We start from the raw sequence: 21,811 nt of genomic DNA on the forward strand, positions 1-21,811 counted from the left end.
TATAACGTAATGCTACATAACCTTATACGTTATAAGGTAATAGTAAATAACGTTATACGTTATAACGTAATGCTACATAACGTTATACGTTAAAACGTAACAGTATATAACGTTATACGTTATAACGTAAGGCTACATAACGTTATATGTTATATCGTAAAAGTATATATCGTTATACGTTATATGGTAATAGTATATAACGTATATCGTTATAAGGTAATGCTACATAACGTTATACTTTATATGGTAATAGTATATAACGTTATACGTTATAACGTAATGCTACATAACGTTATACTTTATATGGTAATAGCATATCACGTTATACGTTATAACGTAATGCTACATAACGTTATACTTCATATGGTAATAGTATATCACGTTATACGTTATGAGGTAATGCTACATAACGTTATACGTTATATTGTAATAGTATATAACGTTATACGTTATAACGTAATGCTACATATCGTTATACGTTATAAGGTAATGCTATATAACGTTATACGTTAGATGGTAATAGTATATAACGTTATACGTTATATGGTAATAGTATATAACGTTACACGTTATAACGTAATGCTACATAACGTTATACGTAATATGGTAATAGTATATAACGTTATACGTTATAACGTAATGCTACATAACGTTATACGTTATAAGGTAATGCTATATAACGTTATACGTTATATGGAAATACTATATAACGTTATACGTTATAACGTAATGCTACATAATGCTATACGTTGTAACGTAACAGTATATAACGTTATACGTTATATGGTAATAGTATATAACGTTATACGTTATAACGTAATGCTACATAACATTATACGTTATAACGTAAAGCTACATAACGTTATACGCTATAAGGTAATGCTATATAACGTTATACGTTTTATGGTAATAGTTCATAACGTTATACGTTATAAGGTAATAGTATATAACGTTATACGTTTTATGGGAATATTTTATAACGTTATACGTTATAAGGTAATAGTATATAACGTTATACGTTATAAGGTAATGCTACATAACGTTATACGTAATAAGGTAATAGTATATAACGTTATACGTTATAAGGTAATGCTACATAACGTTATACGTTATATGATAATAGTATATAACGTTATACGTTATAACGTAATGCTACATATCGTTATACGTTATAACGTAATGCTACATAACGTTATACGTTTTATGGTAATAGTTTATAACGTTATACGTTATATGGTAATAGTATGTAACGTTATACGTTATAAGGTAATGCTACATAACGTTATACGTAATAAGGTAATAGTATATAACGTTATACGTTATAAGGCAATGCTACATTACGTTATACGTTATAAGGTAATAATATATAACGTTATACGTTATTACGCAATGCTACATAACGTTATACGTTATATGCTAATAGTATATAACGTTATACGTTATAACGTAATGCTACATAACGTTATAAGTTATAAGGTAAGGCTACATAATGTTGTACGTTATAACGTAACAGTATATAACGTTATACGTTATATGGTAATAGTATATAACGTTATACGTTATAACGTAATGCTACATAACATTATACGTTATAACGTAAAGCTACATAACGTTATACGCTATAAGGTAATGCTATATAACGTTATACGTTTTATGGTAATAGTTCATAACGTTATACGTTATAAGGTAATAGTATATAACGTTATACGTTTTATGGGAATATTTTATAACGTTATACGTTATAAGGTAATAATATATAACGTTATACGTTATAAGGTAATGCTACATAACGTTATACGTAATAAGGTAATAGTATATAACGTTATACGTTATAAGGTAATGCTACATAACGTTATACGTTATATGATAATTGTATATAACGTTATACGTTATAACGTAAGGCTACATATCGTTATACGTTATAACGTAATGCTACATAACGTTATACGTTTTATGGTAATAGTTTATAACGTTATACGTTATATGGTAATAGTATGTAACGTTATACGTTATAAGGTAATGCTACATAACGTTATACGTAATAAGGTAATAGTATATAACGTTATACGTTATAAGGCAATGCTACATTACGTTATACGTTATAAGGTAATAATATATAACGTTATACGTTATTACGCAATGCTACATAACGTTATACGTTATATGCTAATAGTATATAACGTTATACGTTATAACGTAATGCTACATAACGTTATAAGTTATAAGGTAAGGCTACATAATGTTGTACGTTATAACGTAACAGTATATAACGTTATACGTTATATGGTATTAGTATAGGACGTTATACGTTATAACGTAATGCTACATAACGTCATACGTTATAAGATAAGACTACATAACGTTATACATTATAATGTAACAGTATATAACGTTATACGTTATATGGTAATAGTATATCACGTTAAACGTTATAACGTAATGCTACATAACGTTATACGTTATAAGGTACGGCTACATAATGTTGTACGTTATAACGTAACAGTATATAACGTTATACGTTATATGGTAATACTATATAACGGTATACGTTATAACGTAAATAACGTTATACGTTATAACGTAATGGTACATATCGTTATACGTTATGTGGTAATACTGTATAACGTTATACCTTATAATGTAATAGTACATAACGTTATACGTAATAAGGTAATAGTATATAACGTTATACGTTATATGGTAATAGTATATAACGTTATACGTTATAACGTAATGCTACATAACATTATACGTTATATGGTAATAGTATATAACGTTATACGTTATAACGTAAAGCTACATAACGTTATACGCGATAAGGTAATGCTATATAACGTTATACGTTTTATGGTAATAGTTTATAACGTTATACGTTATAAGGTAATAGTATATAACGTTATACGTTTTATGGGAATAGTTTATAACGTTATACGTTATAAGGTAATAGTATATAACGTTATACGTTATAAGGTAATGCTACATAACGTTATACGTAATAAGGTAATAGTGTATAACGTTATACGTTATATGGTAATAGTATATAACGTTATACGTTATAACGTAATGCTAAATACCGTTATACGTTATAACGTAATGCTACATAACGTTATACGTTTTATGGTAATAGTTTATAACGTTATACGTTATATGGTAATAGTATGTAACGTTATACGTTATAAGGTAATGCTACATAACATTATACGTTATATGGTAATAGTATATAACGTTATACGTTATAACGTAATGCTACATAACGTTATACGTTATGACGTAACAGTATATAACGTTATACGTTATAAGGCAATGCTACATTACGTTATACGTTATAAGGTAATAATATATAACGTTATACGTTATTACGCAATGCTACATAACGTTATACGTTATATGCTAATAGTATATAACGTTATACGTTATAACGTAATGCTACATACCGTTATAAGTTATAAGGTAAGGCTACATAATGTTGTACGTTATAACGTAACAGTATATAACGTTATACGTTATATGGTAATACTATATAACGGTATACGTTATAACGTATATAACGTTATACGTTATAACGTAATGGTACATATCGTTATACGTTATGTGGTAATACTGTATAACGTTATACCTTATAATGTAATAGTACATAACGTTATACGTTATATGGTATTAGTATAGGACGTTATACGTTATAACGTAATGCTACATAACGTCATACGTTATAACATAACAGTATATAACGTTATACGTTATATGGTAATAGTATATCACGTTAAACGTTATAACGTAATGCTTCATAACGTTATACGCCATATGGTAATAGTATATAACGTTATGCGTTATAAGGTAAGGCTACATAACGTTATACGTTATAACGTAACAGTATATAACATTATACGTTATATGGTAATACTATATAACGTATAACGTTATAAGGTAATAGTATATAACGTTATACGTTATAACGTAACAGTATATAACGTTATACGTTATATGGTAATAGTATATAATGTTATACGATATAACGTAATCCTACATAACGTTATACGTTATATGATATTACTATAGGACGTTATACGTTATAACGTAATGCTACATAACGTTATACGTTATAACGTAACAGATTATAACGTTATACGTTATAACGTAATGCTACATAACGTTATACGTTATATGTTAATATTATATAACGTTATACGTTATATGGTAATATTATATAACGTTATACGTTATAACGTAATGCTACATAACGTTATACTTTATATGGTAATAGTATATAACGTTATACGTTATAACGTAATGCTACATAACGTTATACTTTATATGGTAATAGCATATCACGTTATACGTTATAACGTAATGCTACATAACGTTATACTTCATATGGTAATAGTATATCACGTTATACGTTATAAGGTAATGCTACATAACGTTATACGTTATAATGTAATAGTATGTAACGTTATACGATATAACGTAATGCTAGATAACGTTATACGTTACATGGTAATATTATATAACGTTATACGTTATAACGTAATGCTACATAATGTTATACGTTATATGATATTAGTATAGGACGTTATACATTATAACGTAATGCTACATAACCTTATACGTTATAAGGTAATAGTAAATAACGTTATACGTTATAACGTAATGCTACATAACGTTATACGTTAAAACGTAACAGTATATAACGTTATACGTTATAACGTAAGGCTACATAACGTTATATGTTATATCGTAAAAGTATATATCGTTATACGTTATATGGTAATAGTATATAACGTATATCGTTATAAGGTAATGCTACATAACGTTATACTTTATATGGTAATAGTATATAACGTTATACGTTATAACGTAATGCTACATAACGTTATACTTTATATGGTAATAGCATATCACGTTATACGTTATAACGTAATGCTACATAACGTTATACTTCATATGGTAATAGTATATCACGTTATACGTTATGAGGTAATGCTACATAACGTTATACGTTATATTGTAATAGTATATAACGTTATACGTTATAACGTAATGCTACATATCGTTATACGTTATAAGGTAATGCTATATAACGTTATACGTTAGATGGTAATAGTATATAACGTTATACGTTATATGGTAATAGTATATAACGTTACACGTTATAACGTAATGCTACATAACGTTATACGTAATATGGTAATAGTATATAACGTTATACGTTATAACGTAATGCTACATAACGTTATACGTTATAAGGTAATGCTATATAACGTTATACGTTATATGGAAATACTATATAACGTTATACGTTATAACGTAATGCTACATAATGCTATACGTTGTAACGTAACAGTATATAACGTTATACGTTATATGGTAATAGTATATAACGTTATACGTTATAACGTAATGCTACATAACATTATACGTTATAACGTAAAGCTACATAACGTTATACGCTATAAGGTAATGCTATATAACGTTATACGTTTTATGGTAATAGTTCATAACGTTATACGTTATAAGGTAATAGTATATAACGTTATACGTTTTATGGGAATATTTTATAACGTTATACGTTATAAGGTAATAGTATATAACGTTATACGTTATAAGGTAATGCTACATAACGTTATACGTAATAAGGTAATAGTATATAACGTTATACGTTATAAGGTAATGCTACATAACGTTATACGTTATATGATAATAGTATATAACGTTATACGTTATAACGTAATGCTACATATCGTTATACGTTATAACGTAATGCTACATAACGTTATACGTTTTATGGTAATAGTTTATAACGTTATACGTTATATGGTAATAGTATGTAACGTTATACGTTATAAGGTAATGCTACATAACGTTATACGTAATAAGGTAATAGTATATAACGTTATACGTTATAAGGCAATGCTACATTACGTTATACGTTATAAGGTAATAATATATAACGTTATACGTTATTACGCAATGCTACATAACGTTATACGTTATATGCTAATAGTATATAACGTTATACGTTATAACGTAATGCTACATAACCTTATAAGTTATAAGGTAAGGCTACATAATGTTGTACGTTATAACGTAACAGTATATAACGTTATACGTTATATGGTAATAGTATATAACGTTATACGTTATAACGTAATGCTACATAACATTATACGTTATAACGTAAAGCTACATAACGTTATACGCTATAAGGTAATGCTATATAACGTTATACGTTTTATGGTAATAGTTCATAACGTTATACGTTATAAGGTAATAGTATATAACGTTATACGTTTTATGGGAATATTTTATAACGTTATACGTTATAAGGTAATAATATATAACGTTATACGTTATAAGGTAATGCTACATAACGTTATACGTAATAAGGTAATAGTATATAACGTTATACGTTATAAGGTAATGCTACATAACGTTATACGTTATATGATAATTGTATATAACGTTATACGTTATAACGTAAGGCTACATATCGTTATACGTTATAACGTAATGCTACATAACGTTATACGTTTTATGGTAATAGTTTATAACGTTATACGTTATATGGTAATAGTATGTAACGTTATACGTTATAAGGTAATGCTACATAACGTTATACGTAATAAGGTAATAGTATATAACGTTATACGTTATAAGGCAATGCTACATTACGTTATACGTTATAAGGTAATAATATATAACGTTATACGTTATTACGCAATGCTACATAACGTTATACGTTATATGCTAATAGTATATAACGTTATACGTTATAACGTAATGCTACATAACGTTATAAGTTATAAGGTAAGGCTACATAATGTTGTACGTTATAACGTAACAGTATATAACGTTATACGTTATATGGTATTAGTATAGGACGTTATACGTTATAACGTAATGCTACATAACGTCATACGTTACAAGATAAGACTACATAACGTTATACATTATAATGTAACAGTATATAACGTTATACGTTATATGGTAATAGTATATCACGTTAAACGTTATAACGTAATGCTACATAACGTTATACGTTATAAGGTACGGCTACATAATGTTGTACGTTATAACGTAACAGTATATAACGTTATACGTTATATGGTAATACTATATAACGGTATACGTTATAACGTAAATAACGTTATACGTTATAACGTAATGGTATATATCGTTATACGTTATGTGGTAATACTGTATAACGTTATACCTTATAATGTAATAGTACATAACGTTATACGTAATAAGGTAATAGTATATAACGTTATACGTTATATGGTAATAGTATATAACGTTATACGTTATAACGTAATGCTACATAACATTATACGTTATATGGTAATAGTATATAACGTTATACGTTATAACGTAAAGCTACATAACGTTATACGCGATAAGGTAATGCTATATAACGTTATACGTTTTATGGTAATAGTTTATAACGTTATACGTTATAAGGTAATAGTATATAACGTTATACGTTTTATGGGAATAGTTTATAACGTTATACGTTATAAGGTAATAGTATATAACGTTATACGTTATAAGGTAATGCTACATAACGTTATACGTAATAAGGTAATAGTGTATAACGTTATACGTTATATGGTAATAGTATATAACGTTATACGTTATAACGTAATGCTAAATACCGTTATACGTTATAACGTAATGCTACATAACGTTATACGTTTTATGGTAATAGTTTATAACGTTATACGTTATATGGTAACAGTATATAACGTTATACGTTATAAGGCAATGCTACATTACGTTATACGTTATAAGGTAATAATATATAACGTTATACGTTATTACGCAATGCTACATAACGTTATACGTTATATGCTAATAGTATATAACGTTATACGTTATAACGTAATGCTACATACCGTTATACGTTATAAGGTAAGGCTACATAATGTTGTACGTTATAACGTAACAGTATATAACGTTATACGTTATATGGTAATACTATATAACGGTATACGTTATAACGTATATAACGTTATACGTTATAACGTAATGGTACATATCGTTATACGTTATGTGGTAATACAGTATAACGTTATACCTTATAATGTAATAGTACATAACGTTATACGTTATATGGTATTAGTATAGGACGTTATACGTTATAACGTAATGCTACATAACGTCATACGTTATAACATAACAGTATATAACGTTATACGTTATATGGTAATAGTATATCACGTTAAACGTTATAACGTAATGCTTCATAACGTTATACGCCATATGGTCATAGTATATAACGTTATGCGTTATAAGGTAAGGCTACATAACGTTATACGTTATAACGTAACAGTATATAACATTATACGTTATATGGTAATACTATATAACGTATAACGTTATAAGGTAATAGTATATAACGTTATACGTTATAACGTAACAGTATATAACGTTATACGTTATATGGTAATAGTATATAATGTTATACGATATAACGTAATCCTACATAACGTTATACGTTATATGATATTAGTATAGGACGTTATACGTTATAACGTAATGCTACATAACGTTATACGTTATAACGTAACAGATTATAACGTTATACGTTATAACGTAATGCTACATAACGTTATACGTTATATGTTAATATTATATAACGTTATACGTTATATGGTAATATTATATAACGTTATACGTTATAACGTAATGCTACATAACGTTATACTTTATATGGTAATAGTATATAACGTTATACGTTATAACGTAATGCTACATAACGTTATACTTTATATGGTAATAGCATATCACGTTATACGTTATAACGTAATGCTACATAACGTTATACTTCATATGGTAATAGTATATCACGTTATACGTTATAAGGTAATGCTACATAACGTTATACGTTATATTGTAATAGTATATAACGTTATACGTTATAAGGTAATGCTACATAACGTTATACGTAATAAGGTAATAGTGTATAACGTTATACGTTATATGGTAATAGTATATAACGTTATACGTTATAACGTAATGCTAAATACCGTTATACGTTATAACGTAATGCTACATAACGTTATACGTTTTATGGTAATAGTTTATAACGTTATACGTTATATGGTAACAGTATATAACGTTATACGTTATAAGGCAATGCTACATTACGTTATACGTTATAAGGTAATAATATATAACGTTATACGTTATTACGCAATGCTACATAACGTTATACGTTATATGCTAATAGTATATAACGTTATACGTTATAACGTAATGCTACATACCGTTATACGTTATAAGGTAAGGCTACATAATGTTGTACGTTATAACGTAACAGTATATAACGTTATACGTTATATGGTAATACTATATAACGGTATACGTTATAACGTATATAACGTTATACGTTATAACGTAATGGTACATATCGTTATACGTTATGTGGTAATACAGTATAACGTTATACCTTATAATGTAATAGTACATAACGTTATACGTTATATGGTATTAGTATAGGACGTTATACGTTATAACGTAATGCTACATAACGTCATACGTTATAACATAACAGTATATAACGTTATACGTTATATGGTAATAGTATATCACGTTAAACGTTATAACGTAATGCTTCATAACGTTATACGCCATATGGTCATAGTATATAACGTTATGCGTTATAAGGTAAGGCTACATAACGTTATACGTTATAACGTAACAGTATATAACATTATACGTTATATGGTAATACTATATAACGTATAACGTTATAAGGTAATAGTATATAACGTTATACGTTATAACGTAACAGTATATAACGTTATACGTTATATGGTAATAGTATATAATGTTATACGATATAACGTAATCCTACATAACGTTATACGTTATATGATATTAGTATAGGACGTTATACGTTATAACGTAATGCTACATAACGTTATACGTTATAACGTAACAGATTATAACGTTATACGTTATAACGTAATGCTACATAACGTTATACGTTATATGTTAATATTATATAACGTTATACGTTATATGGTAATATTATATAACGTTATACGTTATAACGTAATGCTACATAACGTTATACTTTATATGGTAATAGTATATAACGTTATACGTTATAACGTAATGCTACATAACGTTATACTTTATATGGTAATAGCATATCACGTTATACGTTATAACGTAATGCTACATAACGTTATACTTCATATGGTAATAGTATATCACGTTATACGTTATAAGGTAATGCTACATAACGTTATACGTTATATTGTAATAGTATATAACGTTATACGTTATAACGTAATGCTACATATCGTTATACGTTATAAGGTAATGCTATATAACGTTATACGTTAGATGGTAATAGTATATAACGTTATACGTTATATGGTAATAATATATAACGTTATACGTTATTACGCAATGCTACATAACGTTATACGTTATATGCTAATAGTATATAACGTTATACGTTATAACGTAATGCTACATAACGTTATAAGTTATAAGGTAAGGCTACATAATGTTGTACGTTATAACGTAACAGTATATAACGTTATACGTTATATGGTAATACTATATAACGGTATACGTTATAACGTAAATAACGTTATACGTTATAACGTAATGGTACATATCGTTATACGTTATGTGGTAATACTGTATAACGTTATACCTTATAATGTAATAGTACATAATGTTATACGTTATATGGTATTAGTATAGGACGTTATACGTTATAACGTAATGCTACATAACGTCATACGTTATAAGATAAGACTACATAACGTTATACATTATAATGTAACAGTATATAACGTTATACGTTATATGGTAATAGTATATCACGTTAAACGTTATAACGTAATGCTACATAACGTTATACGTTATAAGGTACGGCTACATAATGTTGTACGTTATAACGTAACAGTATATAACGTTATACGTTATATGGTAATACTATATAACGGTATACGTTATAACGTAAATAACGTTATACGTTATAACGTAATGGTACATATCGTTATACGTTATGTGGTAATACTGTATAACGTTATACCTTATAATGTAATAGTACATAACGTTATACGTAATAAGGTAATAGTATATAACGTTATACGTTATAAGGCAATGCTATATTACGTTATACGTTATAAGGTAATAATATATAACGTTATACGTTATTACGCAATGCTACATAACGTTATATGTTATATGCTAATAGTATATAACGTTATACGTTATAACGTAATGCTACATAACGTTATACGTTATAAGGTAAGGCTACATAATGTTGTACGTTATAACGTAACAGTATATAACGTTATACGCCATATGGTAATAGTATATAACGTTATGCGTTATAAGGTAAGGCTACATAGCGTTATACGTTATAACGTAACAGTATATAACATTATACGTTATATGGTAATACTATATAACGTATAACGTTATAAGGTAATAGTATATAACGTTATACGTTATAACGTAACAGGATATAACGTTATACGTTATATGGTATTAGTATATAATGTTATACGATATAACGTAATCCTACATAACTTTATACGTTATATGATATTAGTATAGGACGTTATACGTTATAACGTAATGCTACATAACGTTATACGTTATAACGTAACAGATTATAACTTTATACGTTATAACGTAATGCTACATAACGTTATACGTTATATGTTAATATTATATGACGTTATACGTTATATGGTAATAGTATATAACGTTATACGTTATAACGTAATGCTACATAACGTTATACTTTATATGGTAATAGTATATAACGTTAGACGTTATAACGTAATGCTACATAACGTTATACTTTATATGGTAATAGCATATCACGTTATACGTTATAACGTAATGCTACATAACGTTATACTTTATATGGTAATAGTATATCACGTTATACGTTATAAGGTATTGCTACATAACGTTATACGTTATATTGTAATAGTATATAACGTTATACGTTATAACGTAATGCTACATAACGTTATACGTTATATGATATTAGTATAGGACGTTATACGTTATAACGTAATGCTACATAACGTTATACGTTATGACGTAAGGCTACATAACGTTAAAAGTTATAAGGTAATAGTATATAACGATATACGTTATAAGGCAAGAGTATATAACGTTAGTCGTTCTATTGTAATTTTATATTACGTTATACGTTATAACGTAATGCTACATAACGTTATTCGTTATAATGTAAAAGTATATATCGTTATACGTTCTATGGTAATAGTATATAACGTATAACGTTATAAGTTAGTAGTAAATAATGTTATACGTTATAAAGTAATGCTACATAAAGTTATACGTTATAACGTAAGGCTAAATAACGTTATACGTTATAACGTAATGGTATATAACGTTATACGTTATAACGTAATAGTATAAAACGTTATAGGTTATAAAGTAATAGTAAATAACGTTATAACGTAAGGCTACATAACGTTATTCGTTATAACGTAAAAGTATATATCGCTATACGTTATCTGGTAATGGTATATCGCGTATAACGTTATAAGGTAATGCTACATAACGTTATAGGATCTAAGGTAATAGTATATAACGTTATACGTTATAACGTAATGCCAGATAACGTTATACGTTATAACGTAATAGTATAAAACGTTATACGCTATAATGTAATAGTATGTAACGTTATACGATATAACGTAATGCTAGATAACGTTATACGTTACATGGTAATATTATATAACGTTATACGTTATAACGTAATGCTACATAATGTTATACGTTATATGATATTAGTATAGGACGTTATACGTTATAACGTAATGCTACATAACCTTATACGTTATAAGGTAATAGTAAATAACGTTATACGTTATAACGTAATGCTACATAACGTTATACGTTAAAACGTAACAGTATATAACGTTATACGTTATAACGTAAGGCTACATAACGTTATATGTTATATCGTAAAAGTATATATCGTTATACGTTATATGGTAATAGTATATAACGTATATCGTTATAAGGTAATGCTACATAACGTTATAGGTTCTAAGGTAATAGTATATAACGTTATACGTTATAAAGTAACAGTATATACCGTTATACGTCAGAAGGTAATAGTATATATCGTTATACGTTATGAGGTAACAGTACATGACGTTATAAGTTATAAGGAACTAGTATATAACGTTATACGTTATAACGTAATGCTACATAACGTTATACGTTAAAACGTAACAGTATATAACGTTATACGTTAAAACGTAACAGTATATAACGTTATACGTTATAACGTAATGCTACATAACGTTATACGTTAAAACGTAACAGTATATAACGTTATATGTTATATGGTATAATATATAACGTTATATGTTATATCGTAATGCTACATAACGTTATACGTTACAACGTAATAGTATATAACGTTATTCGTTATAACGTAATGCTACATAACGTTATATAACGTTACATTACATCGCATAAGTTTGTACAGATTATAGCGTTATAACGTATATCATTAGATATTATCAGAGTAAAACTCATATCGTTTTATAGTATGACAGAATAGCGTATAACGTTGTATGGCATTACGTTATATTGTATAACGTTAAATAATATTGCGTTTTTACCTATTAACATTATGTAGTATTACGTTAAATATTATCACGTTATATTATATCACATTGTAGTGTATTGCGTTATGTAGTATTGCGCTGTAGAGTATATGTTTTAGTTTATTACGTTACTTTATATTGCGTTACATTGTTTTACGATATAACGTATTACGTCATACAGTATTGCGTTATAATTCATTACGTTCTATATTAATACGTTATATAGTATTACGTGAAATGCATTACGTTATAAAGTAAGACGTTGTAACCATCAGATTTTAATATTAAATATGTACGTTAAGTATTGCTACTGTTTAGAACCTATTGAAAACAAATGAAAAATTGTTTATACTTATAAGCGATTTTCGAACAAGGCAGGATAATGTAAGGGGAACATGAGCTCACAATTAATAGCGCATTCAAATAACAAGATGTCAGTAGGCTGCTAATAGTAGACTGTTTTCTCTCTACGCTTCATATAACTGCATGATATTATTAATAACCTTATTTATAAATTTACAAGAATTACAAAGTATATCTTGATTTCCTTAAAAATGTTTGAATCATCGAACAGTGTTTCACATTACAAATCTATATTTGTTTCACTTTCCTTATTCTGCATGTAACCTATTCTAGATAATCTTAACGAAGCATTTTTTTTCTCGGTTTTCACATCATGTACGCTTAATGTCTGAAACAGAGTACGACGATGTTGATTTGCCGGAAAAGGTTGTTGACTTACAAGTCAGAAATTAAATGCCTTATGAATGAACAGGGAGACGGTCTACTCGATGTAACCTTTGTATCGATGATGGTGATGTTCTAACCAACACCTATAAAATCGTGTATGCTCGGATGTACACATCTTTACGTATTGACGCATCTGGTCGAAGAGGGGGGTTAAATGCTCGAGTCAATTCGGTAATGTTAGGCAGGGTTAAACGATCTTCTGACCCCTGACAAGTCTTTCTTAACAAGTCGGTAAATTCACTTTACAATCCTGTTATTGGACATCTGTAACCAATTAGAATTAAAATAGATTGAGAACATACACAATAGTTTTTCATGCAACTGATGTAGGGATGAAAGTTTAAAGTCATTGCAACAGGAATAAAATCACTGCATTCGATTTACAATTCAATCGAATATATCAAGAGTCTTATCAATCTTAACACTTAGCTAACCGAATAGGAAGATCTCCCCTCTGTAAAGTACAATACATTGCTGCGTGACCAAACAGAGAGCTCTTCCCTTTTTACTTTTGCAACGCGTTTTCTTTTTCTTTTCTTTTGCTATTATCAGTTATTGTTTACCTGGAATTATTACCAATTAATTGCGTCACTTTTTCTGCTCTTATAAAGTACAGTATATAATAAAATATACTTATTTATTTATACCATATTGTTAAAAAATATTAAAATGCATTGTGAATTTATATTTCACGTTCTAGTCGTGTTACTTATCTTTAGTCATCTATAATATTTTTAATTTTATCTATATTTTTTTATACTTTTAATATATATTTTTAATTTGATGTTTTATATAAACAATATGTGAAATCGTTATATAAAATCATTACTATAAAATATAATTGATCACTTAAATAATTTTTAGATTTCTTTGTTTTTTAAGTAGTGACTAGTAGTCCTCGATGCTTTGAAAAATGCACGATAGACAGCATATAGGTTGGTTCGTCCGAGCGCGATGAAAAACGTATAGCTCGCTGTGGCGCGCGCGGTTGGCTAAGTGTTAATTACTGGATGATCAATAATAATAACTCGCTGATACTCGTAAATGTTTAGTAATAAAAGATTAAGAATATTGCAGCACGTGGTGTTCTACGAGAAAAACTTAACGTTATTTAATTATTAATTCGTTCAAATTTCCATATCTCAATCTGAGAATCTTCAAGTTCTAAACAATTGCGTATTCCAGTTTCCATCGTAAACCTCGAAAGACCCTATAGAGCGTTTAACCAGTCGGTAATTGTCCTAATGAGTCCAATGAGGGCCCCGAGCAATGTTGTTTTCTCTTTCCTTCTCCCTCTCACTCCTGGAATGTAATTAGCGTTTCGTCTGTTGCGTTCTGTTAAAAGGTTCCTTTCGTTGTTTGCTCTTGACTCCTACTTCCTTGCGCTTGCATGATCCACGGAGGGGTTACGGAGTTATTACATGCGATATGTTATTGGACTGGACCATGTTAGCCGCGTGCCCTGAGAAGCGCGGAGAAACTCGAAGAAGAGAGGGAGCAAGGAAGAAGGAGACCGCGTGTACGTTCTCGGTTCTCGGCAAAAAGGGGGTGTTGCCTCTTCAGTAACGAAGTGAACACTGTCTGTGACGCTAGCAGTTTCTCTCTATCTATTTCTGGATACACATGATATCGCCTTTGACATCTTAAGCGGCTGTATCACTCACGGTGTAAAGTAATCATCGATTAGATTAATTCGGAAGCCATAAAGATCTGAGAAGTGATTGAATCAACATGTCCTCCAGATTAACATGGATGTTGATCATCTTCGGTCTGGTTGTCCTTTCGCAATCAGGTAAAACAATTAGTAACGTGTAGAATACGTCTTAATATAACAATATAATGTAATACGTATTAAATATTGTGATATATAAAATTAACGCCAAGTGAATAAGTTAACGTTTCGTATATTTGCATTATTCCTTTATCGCGTATAGTATAATTATCCAATAATCTATTGTTGAAATGCAATAAATTCGTGATATCGCTAGAAATAACGATAGTTTCGGTACGACAGAAAATTTACGAGTAGAATATAAATTGAAAGACCTTACATTTATCCTTAAGAGGTAGTTAGAAAAAATAATTGGAAAATGTATTGTACGAATTGTAATTTAAAGAAATAAGAAAAGCAAGTTGTTTCATAAATACGATATAAATATTTCGATTCGTGTGAAACAAGCTATAATAAATTTAAAATATTCGGAAAAAATGAAATTTATAAACTAATGTAGAGTAACAAAGGTAATGATTTATTTGGCCAGTAAGCAAGATTTATATAAGAAATCATAATGGTGGAGTGTTACGTTATTTGTTCATTAAACTCAACCATTACTATTCTTGTGTCCTCGCTTGTTCTACTGAAGGTTTTTATTATTGCGTTTGTTTTCGTGTTAGTGTGTTCATTATTATCATCTTATCAGATATATTAAGTTGCCTATTGCTGTCATTTGTTTGTTTATTATATGTCATGCTACGTCATGCCCATGACACAGTAAAATAAAAAACCGAGTACGAGTAGTTGATATGATAAAGTAACGTTGTATAATAATATATAACATTAATATTATATGTTATAATATATAATATCAATATTAATATTAATATAAATTAGTATAAATAAAATCATATTAATTGTTATTGTGATTATTTAAGCGGAGTGTAAATTTGCGAAAATTATATGCAACATTTTTATATCCGATTAGTAGATGATGAGATGATTAATGTATACGTATAATTTGTAAGTATCGATGACATAATACAAATTGTATAGAGCAATTCCATTCTTAACTATTACGTCATTTGCCGCTATAGTATGGGGGTGACGGGGAAGAGCGTGTAATCGTCAAAACATTCCATAAAATTTCTCAAAAAAGTTCTCTAATTATTTGATTGTTATAATAAATAAAATATATAATAAAAACGGAGCTAAAAATGTGAAAATACTCCAAAATCGTAATAATTAAATTAAATATTACGTATATTTAAGAATCATGTTTGAGATTTAGTACCGTTCAAGATATGACGCAGGAAAATTTGGTTAACAATATATTTTACTTTGTCGCATTTCATATGCTATATTTACTGATATTTAATAATGTATTTACATATGTTATAGGTTTAGCTTTACGATGTTGGGATTGCGCTTCCAATAATAATGTACTGTGTGGTGATCCACTGAACATTACAGAACATCAAGCGGCGTTTTATACGAAACTCTGTGAAACTGGATCTTACGAACCCGTAAAACATGTATGCAGGAAAATTGTGAAAAGAGGTAAGTGGTTTGACGAATAATTTACTAAAAAATAATTTATTCTTGTCAACGTTGCTTTACAAAAAACATATTTCTGATGTAGCCTAGAAAATATTAAAACGAAATAATTGAAAATTGTGTACTGTCTAATATAATTTTTAATTCTTAAAATAATTGCAAATTAACCTGGAAATTATTAAATGTTTCTTTGTAGAATTTTTATTAATTTTGTGTTTGTACTATTCGCAACTACGTTTACTCTACCTTACGTACGTAAAAATATGACCTATTTAATAAAATACTTACTGTTGTGTTTTTCACTCAAATGTCTACTTGCATATAAATATGCACATATTTAATAGATCATAGATAATTATTTGTTTCTTGTAGTCGAGTATTGATCATACATATTGTTTCCATTCTGCATATAGACACTTATTTGGTAAATACATTTAATCAAAGTAATTAATTTTTTCTCGAAATGCATTTGTAATAATAATAACAATTATTACAATCAATGACTTGATATAGTGCGACTGAAATTTGAATTTGCATGAATTTGCTCATATTTTAAGACATCCTGTTTCGTCATAAGCATAGCAATTTATTACTCAATTACGTACGATGTTCTCACATTGGATGACGTATTTGATATATGTGTATATACTGCGTGAAACTAGAGAACATCATAATCTAGTGTTTATCGTCTCCGACTTAATCGCCACGACATACCATGTTTCACTCGTGAGTCACAGCGCACGCTGCTACGTTCTACACTATAATCACGATAATAATATGTTGTCAAGGTCAAAACCGCGCCCGTGTTAAAGAAAAATCACTCACCGTCGTAAAATTTTGAATATCAAGGTTAATCTTACTAACGTGATCGTAATCTTAGGATTAACGATATTCATACATGTATGATAACTGAGAGATTAATAAAATTTGTGTAACACGAAAAAGTATGCGAAATTAATATGTTTACTGATAACGACAACAACATTTGGAAAATCAAAGATACTTAATAAAATAAAATGCATTTGGTTTGTAATAACAATATAAATAACGATCGCTTGATTGCATAGACATTTGCATGATTTTCATTTTCCAGAAGACTTTATTGAAATTTTAGAATATCTTGTAATGAAATATAAATTCAGGAAATAGGTAAAATACACAAAAAATGCTTTATTGGTTAACATTATTCCTTGTTTTGAAATATCTCGAGCTTTAAATTGTTTATTTCCGAAGTAAACAATAGCTGCAATAATTTTTTTACTCATGTTTCAAACCAAAAAGGCAGATTAGATATTATTTGCTTCATTAAAATGTCTTTTGCTCGTTTCCCAGACTCCGATGTTCAGTTTATAAAGAAATCTGAGTTTATTTAAATGCGCAATACCGTAATTATTTCCTCAGTCCACTTCGTCATATACTTTGAATCACGAGTGTTACACAACCTGTTGCAGCATATCGTTCAAATAACACTACGTTTTAACAGAAACACAAAAGGAAACGTCGTATATAGCGTATTTTGTTATGTGTACATACAAGCGCGATCCGGAAATTGTTCAAACGTATACTACGTATGTATCTATTTGTATTCTGTTACGTAGTACGCAAATCTTGCAAAGCTGACAATATTGTCTTCAATATCACATTGTCATGGGAAACTAATAATCTCATGATTTTATACCATCATGAAACTCATCCATCAATATACAGGATATTTTCTTTGAATCAATCATCCCGAATATTTTCGAAATTGCTGACAATAATGAAAAATATTTGAAATAAAAGTTGAATGGTTTCGAGGTGCGCATAATTTAATTTGTCACGTAGCTGATGTATGAGACAAATAAGATTTCATTTCATACTAATAATCTAGAATTCTCTTTAGTCTCATTTTTCTCTCTCTTTTTGTCTCATTCTTTCTGTAATATTTTCTAGCAAAAATATGCTTGTCATTTTAAAAAGTACACATATTATATATAAGTGTTATAAATTATTATATCTCCTAATCTAATGTTCCTTTCACAAGCTGGGTAATCTTATTAATAGCTTAGTGATTTTATGAATAATAACAGCAACATCGATCAATACGTTAAAAAAATATGTTTCAGTTTAAAAGTATGAGATTTCCTTTCATGTATTTAGCATTCGCCTACGTAAAAATTGCTTACACTAAATAATACATCCCCTGAAAATATTTTACTTCTATCTAATACATCTTCCAAACTTAATGCTTCTATAAGTTTTAATTTAAAGGAAAAATTTCAATGAATTAATTTAAATTAATTTTTTTAATTTAATTCTTTTCTAATATTTGTATTTATTAATATTACATAATATATTATGTATATAGTATATAATACTTGTATTTACTAATAGTTTTCAAGATATTTATGTTTGATATCAGGTATGAAAGTATGCACCTTTGAAGCAGTCAAACGCAAAGATGCTGTCCAAACATACTTAACAGATTTAATTTCTAAATTGTTCAATTTTTATGACGTTCATATTCAATTTACAGATATTCAGAGAAGACTGTTCAATATTAGTTGAAAAATATAATACATATATAAGTAGATAAGTATATGTTCGTATTTTTCAAAAAATATAGATACATATTGCGTAAGTAATACAATATGTATTAGTAAAGATTAATAGAAATTTTTAATGCACTGTGGTCATGTATTTAATAACAAAAAGAACTATAAAATAGATGCTCGAATTTTTATGAATTTAATTATAAATCACAGGATTGCTTTTTTGCCTTTCTCGTTGCTTGTGTTCATACTTGAATATAATATCTTAAATATTTAATCAGCTATACTTTCGAAACTGTCTAGAGAAAATTCCAACGAGTACTTTTGCTTGCAGAAAATAACGAACGAGTAGTAATACGCCAGTGTTCTACATTGAACGTCGATGAAGCAGACATCACCGATGGTCCTTGCAGCACTACAATGACTTCAGGTCGAAGCATAATCGAATCCTGCCATATTTGTAGTACTGACCTCTGTAATTCCGCGACGGGCGCGTCGATTTCGCAATCGCTGCTCGTCGTTGCTCTAGCCATTATCGGCTATCGTTCTCTCCAATCGAAATACGGTATCCTGTAACATAGCGACATTCAAGCCCGTAAATAAAAATCGTTATTTTTAGAGAGCAATTATCCGAAAGAACGCCATTTTAAACGACCCTAAATTCAAACGCGATTAGTGTTCCACAAATAAATTTTATTGACCATTCGTCACCTTTATGTCCTTATCATTTTCTTATACTATAAGAACAATTAGGTCAACTTATCGATTAATTAGTTAAAGGAATTGCTGTTTTGGAAGCGTGATACAGTTTAAAATCTTATTAGCGTAACGAATAGTGTCATGTTAAAATGGTTCTATGTAATCAGTTCGTTAAGATTTTATAGTTAGGCATACCTCGTTAGTCGCGTACTAATTGTAAGTAGAACGGTTGACATATATTACAGTAGTTGCGTAACTGTGCTGAAAGTTTTACTTAATTTCTAATCGTCTATTTAATTACTATATTTTCGTACAAAGCTACTCTAAATAAAATTAACACTTTTGTACAATTTGTGTATATAAATTCAACACATATGGCGTAATTGTACAATAAAGAATTATTAATTTGAATTATCCTCTGCCTGTCGTGATCATACGCTCGCGTCACGATTAGTAAGAATTCTTTGATCGATTGATTCAAGTATTCTTCGTATTACAAGCAAATCTGTATAAATAAACTGCTTTCTCTCGTTTTTATTTAATTTTGGGCTGAGATTCGTTGCTATATATCTTTTCAATCTTGCGTTTACTTGCAATTTCTTTCGTTATGACGTTACTTTAAGATTAAAAAAAAATTACTAACAAGTAAAAAAAATTAGCTTATCAGGTATCCGTCCAATGTATAGGATAATCCGAAATTTTTCTTTCATTCCGCGCTTAGCGAATGTCTGATTAAATTAACATTTTGTTATATATGTACCATTAAAATTCTATTACTTAATTAGATTTGTAGACTAGATTGCGCATTGTGAATAAATTTGCTTTCGTTGTTGATCATTTCTCTTATTGTTAGGATAAAGCACAATCGTCTTGTCCTTTATAATTTATAAAAATTATAAAATCCACTGTATTTGAATTTACACGTTCCC

At 28.3% G+C, this 21,811-nt stretch overlaps 1 protein-coding gene across 1 annotated transcript; it reads left to right on the forward strand.

Moving 5' to 3' along the window:
* Window positions 1-15,890: 15,890 nt before the first annotated feature.
* Window positions 15,891-21,716, forward strand: LOC139986994 (UPAR/Ly6 domain-containing protein crok). The gene is made up of 3 exons (XM_072002809.1): window positions 15,891-16,173; window positions 17,497-17,655; window positions 20,518-21,716. Exons 1-3 carry the CDS (start codon window positions 16,113-16,115, stop codon window positions 20,757-20,759), a joined length of 462 nt encoding a protein of 153 aa, XP_071858910.1. The 5' UTR covers window positions 15,891-16,112; the 3' UTR covers window positions 20,760-21,716.
* The last annotated feature ends 95 nt before the right edge of the window (window positions 21,717-21,811 follow it).

Source organism: Bombus fervidus, chromosome 4 (assembly GCF_041682495.2).
Source record: "Bombus fervidus isolate BK054 chromosome 4, iyBomFerv1, whole genome shotgun sequence".
NCBI classification, from domain to species: Eukaryota; Metazoa; Arthropoda; class Insecta; order Hymenoptera; family Apidae; genus Bombus; species Bombus fervidus.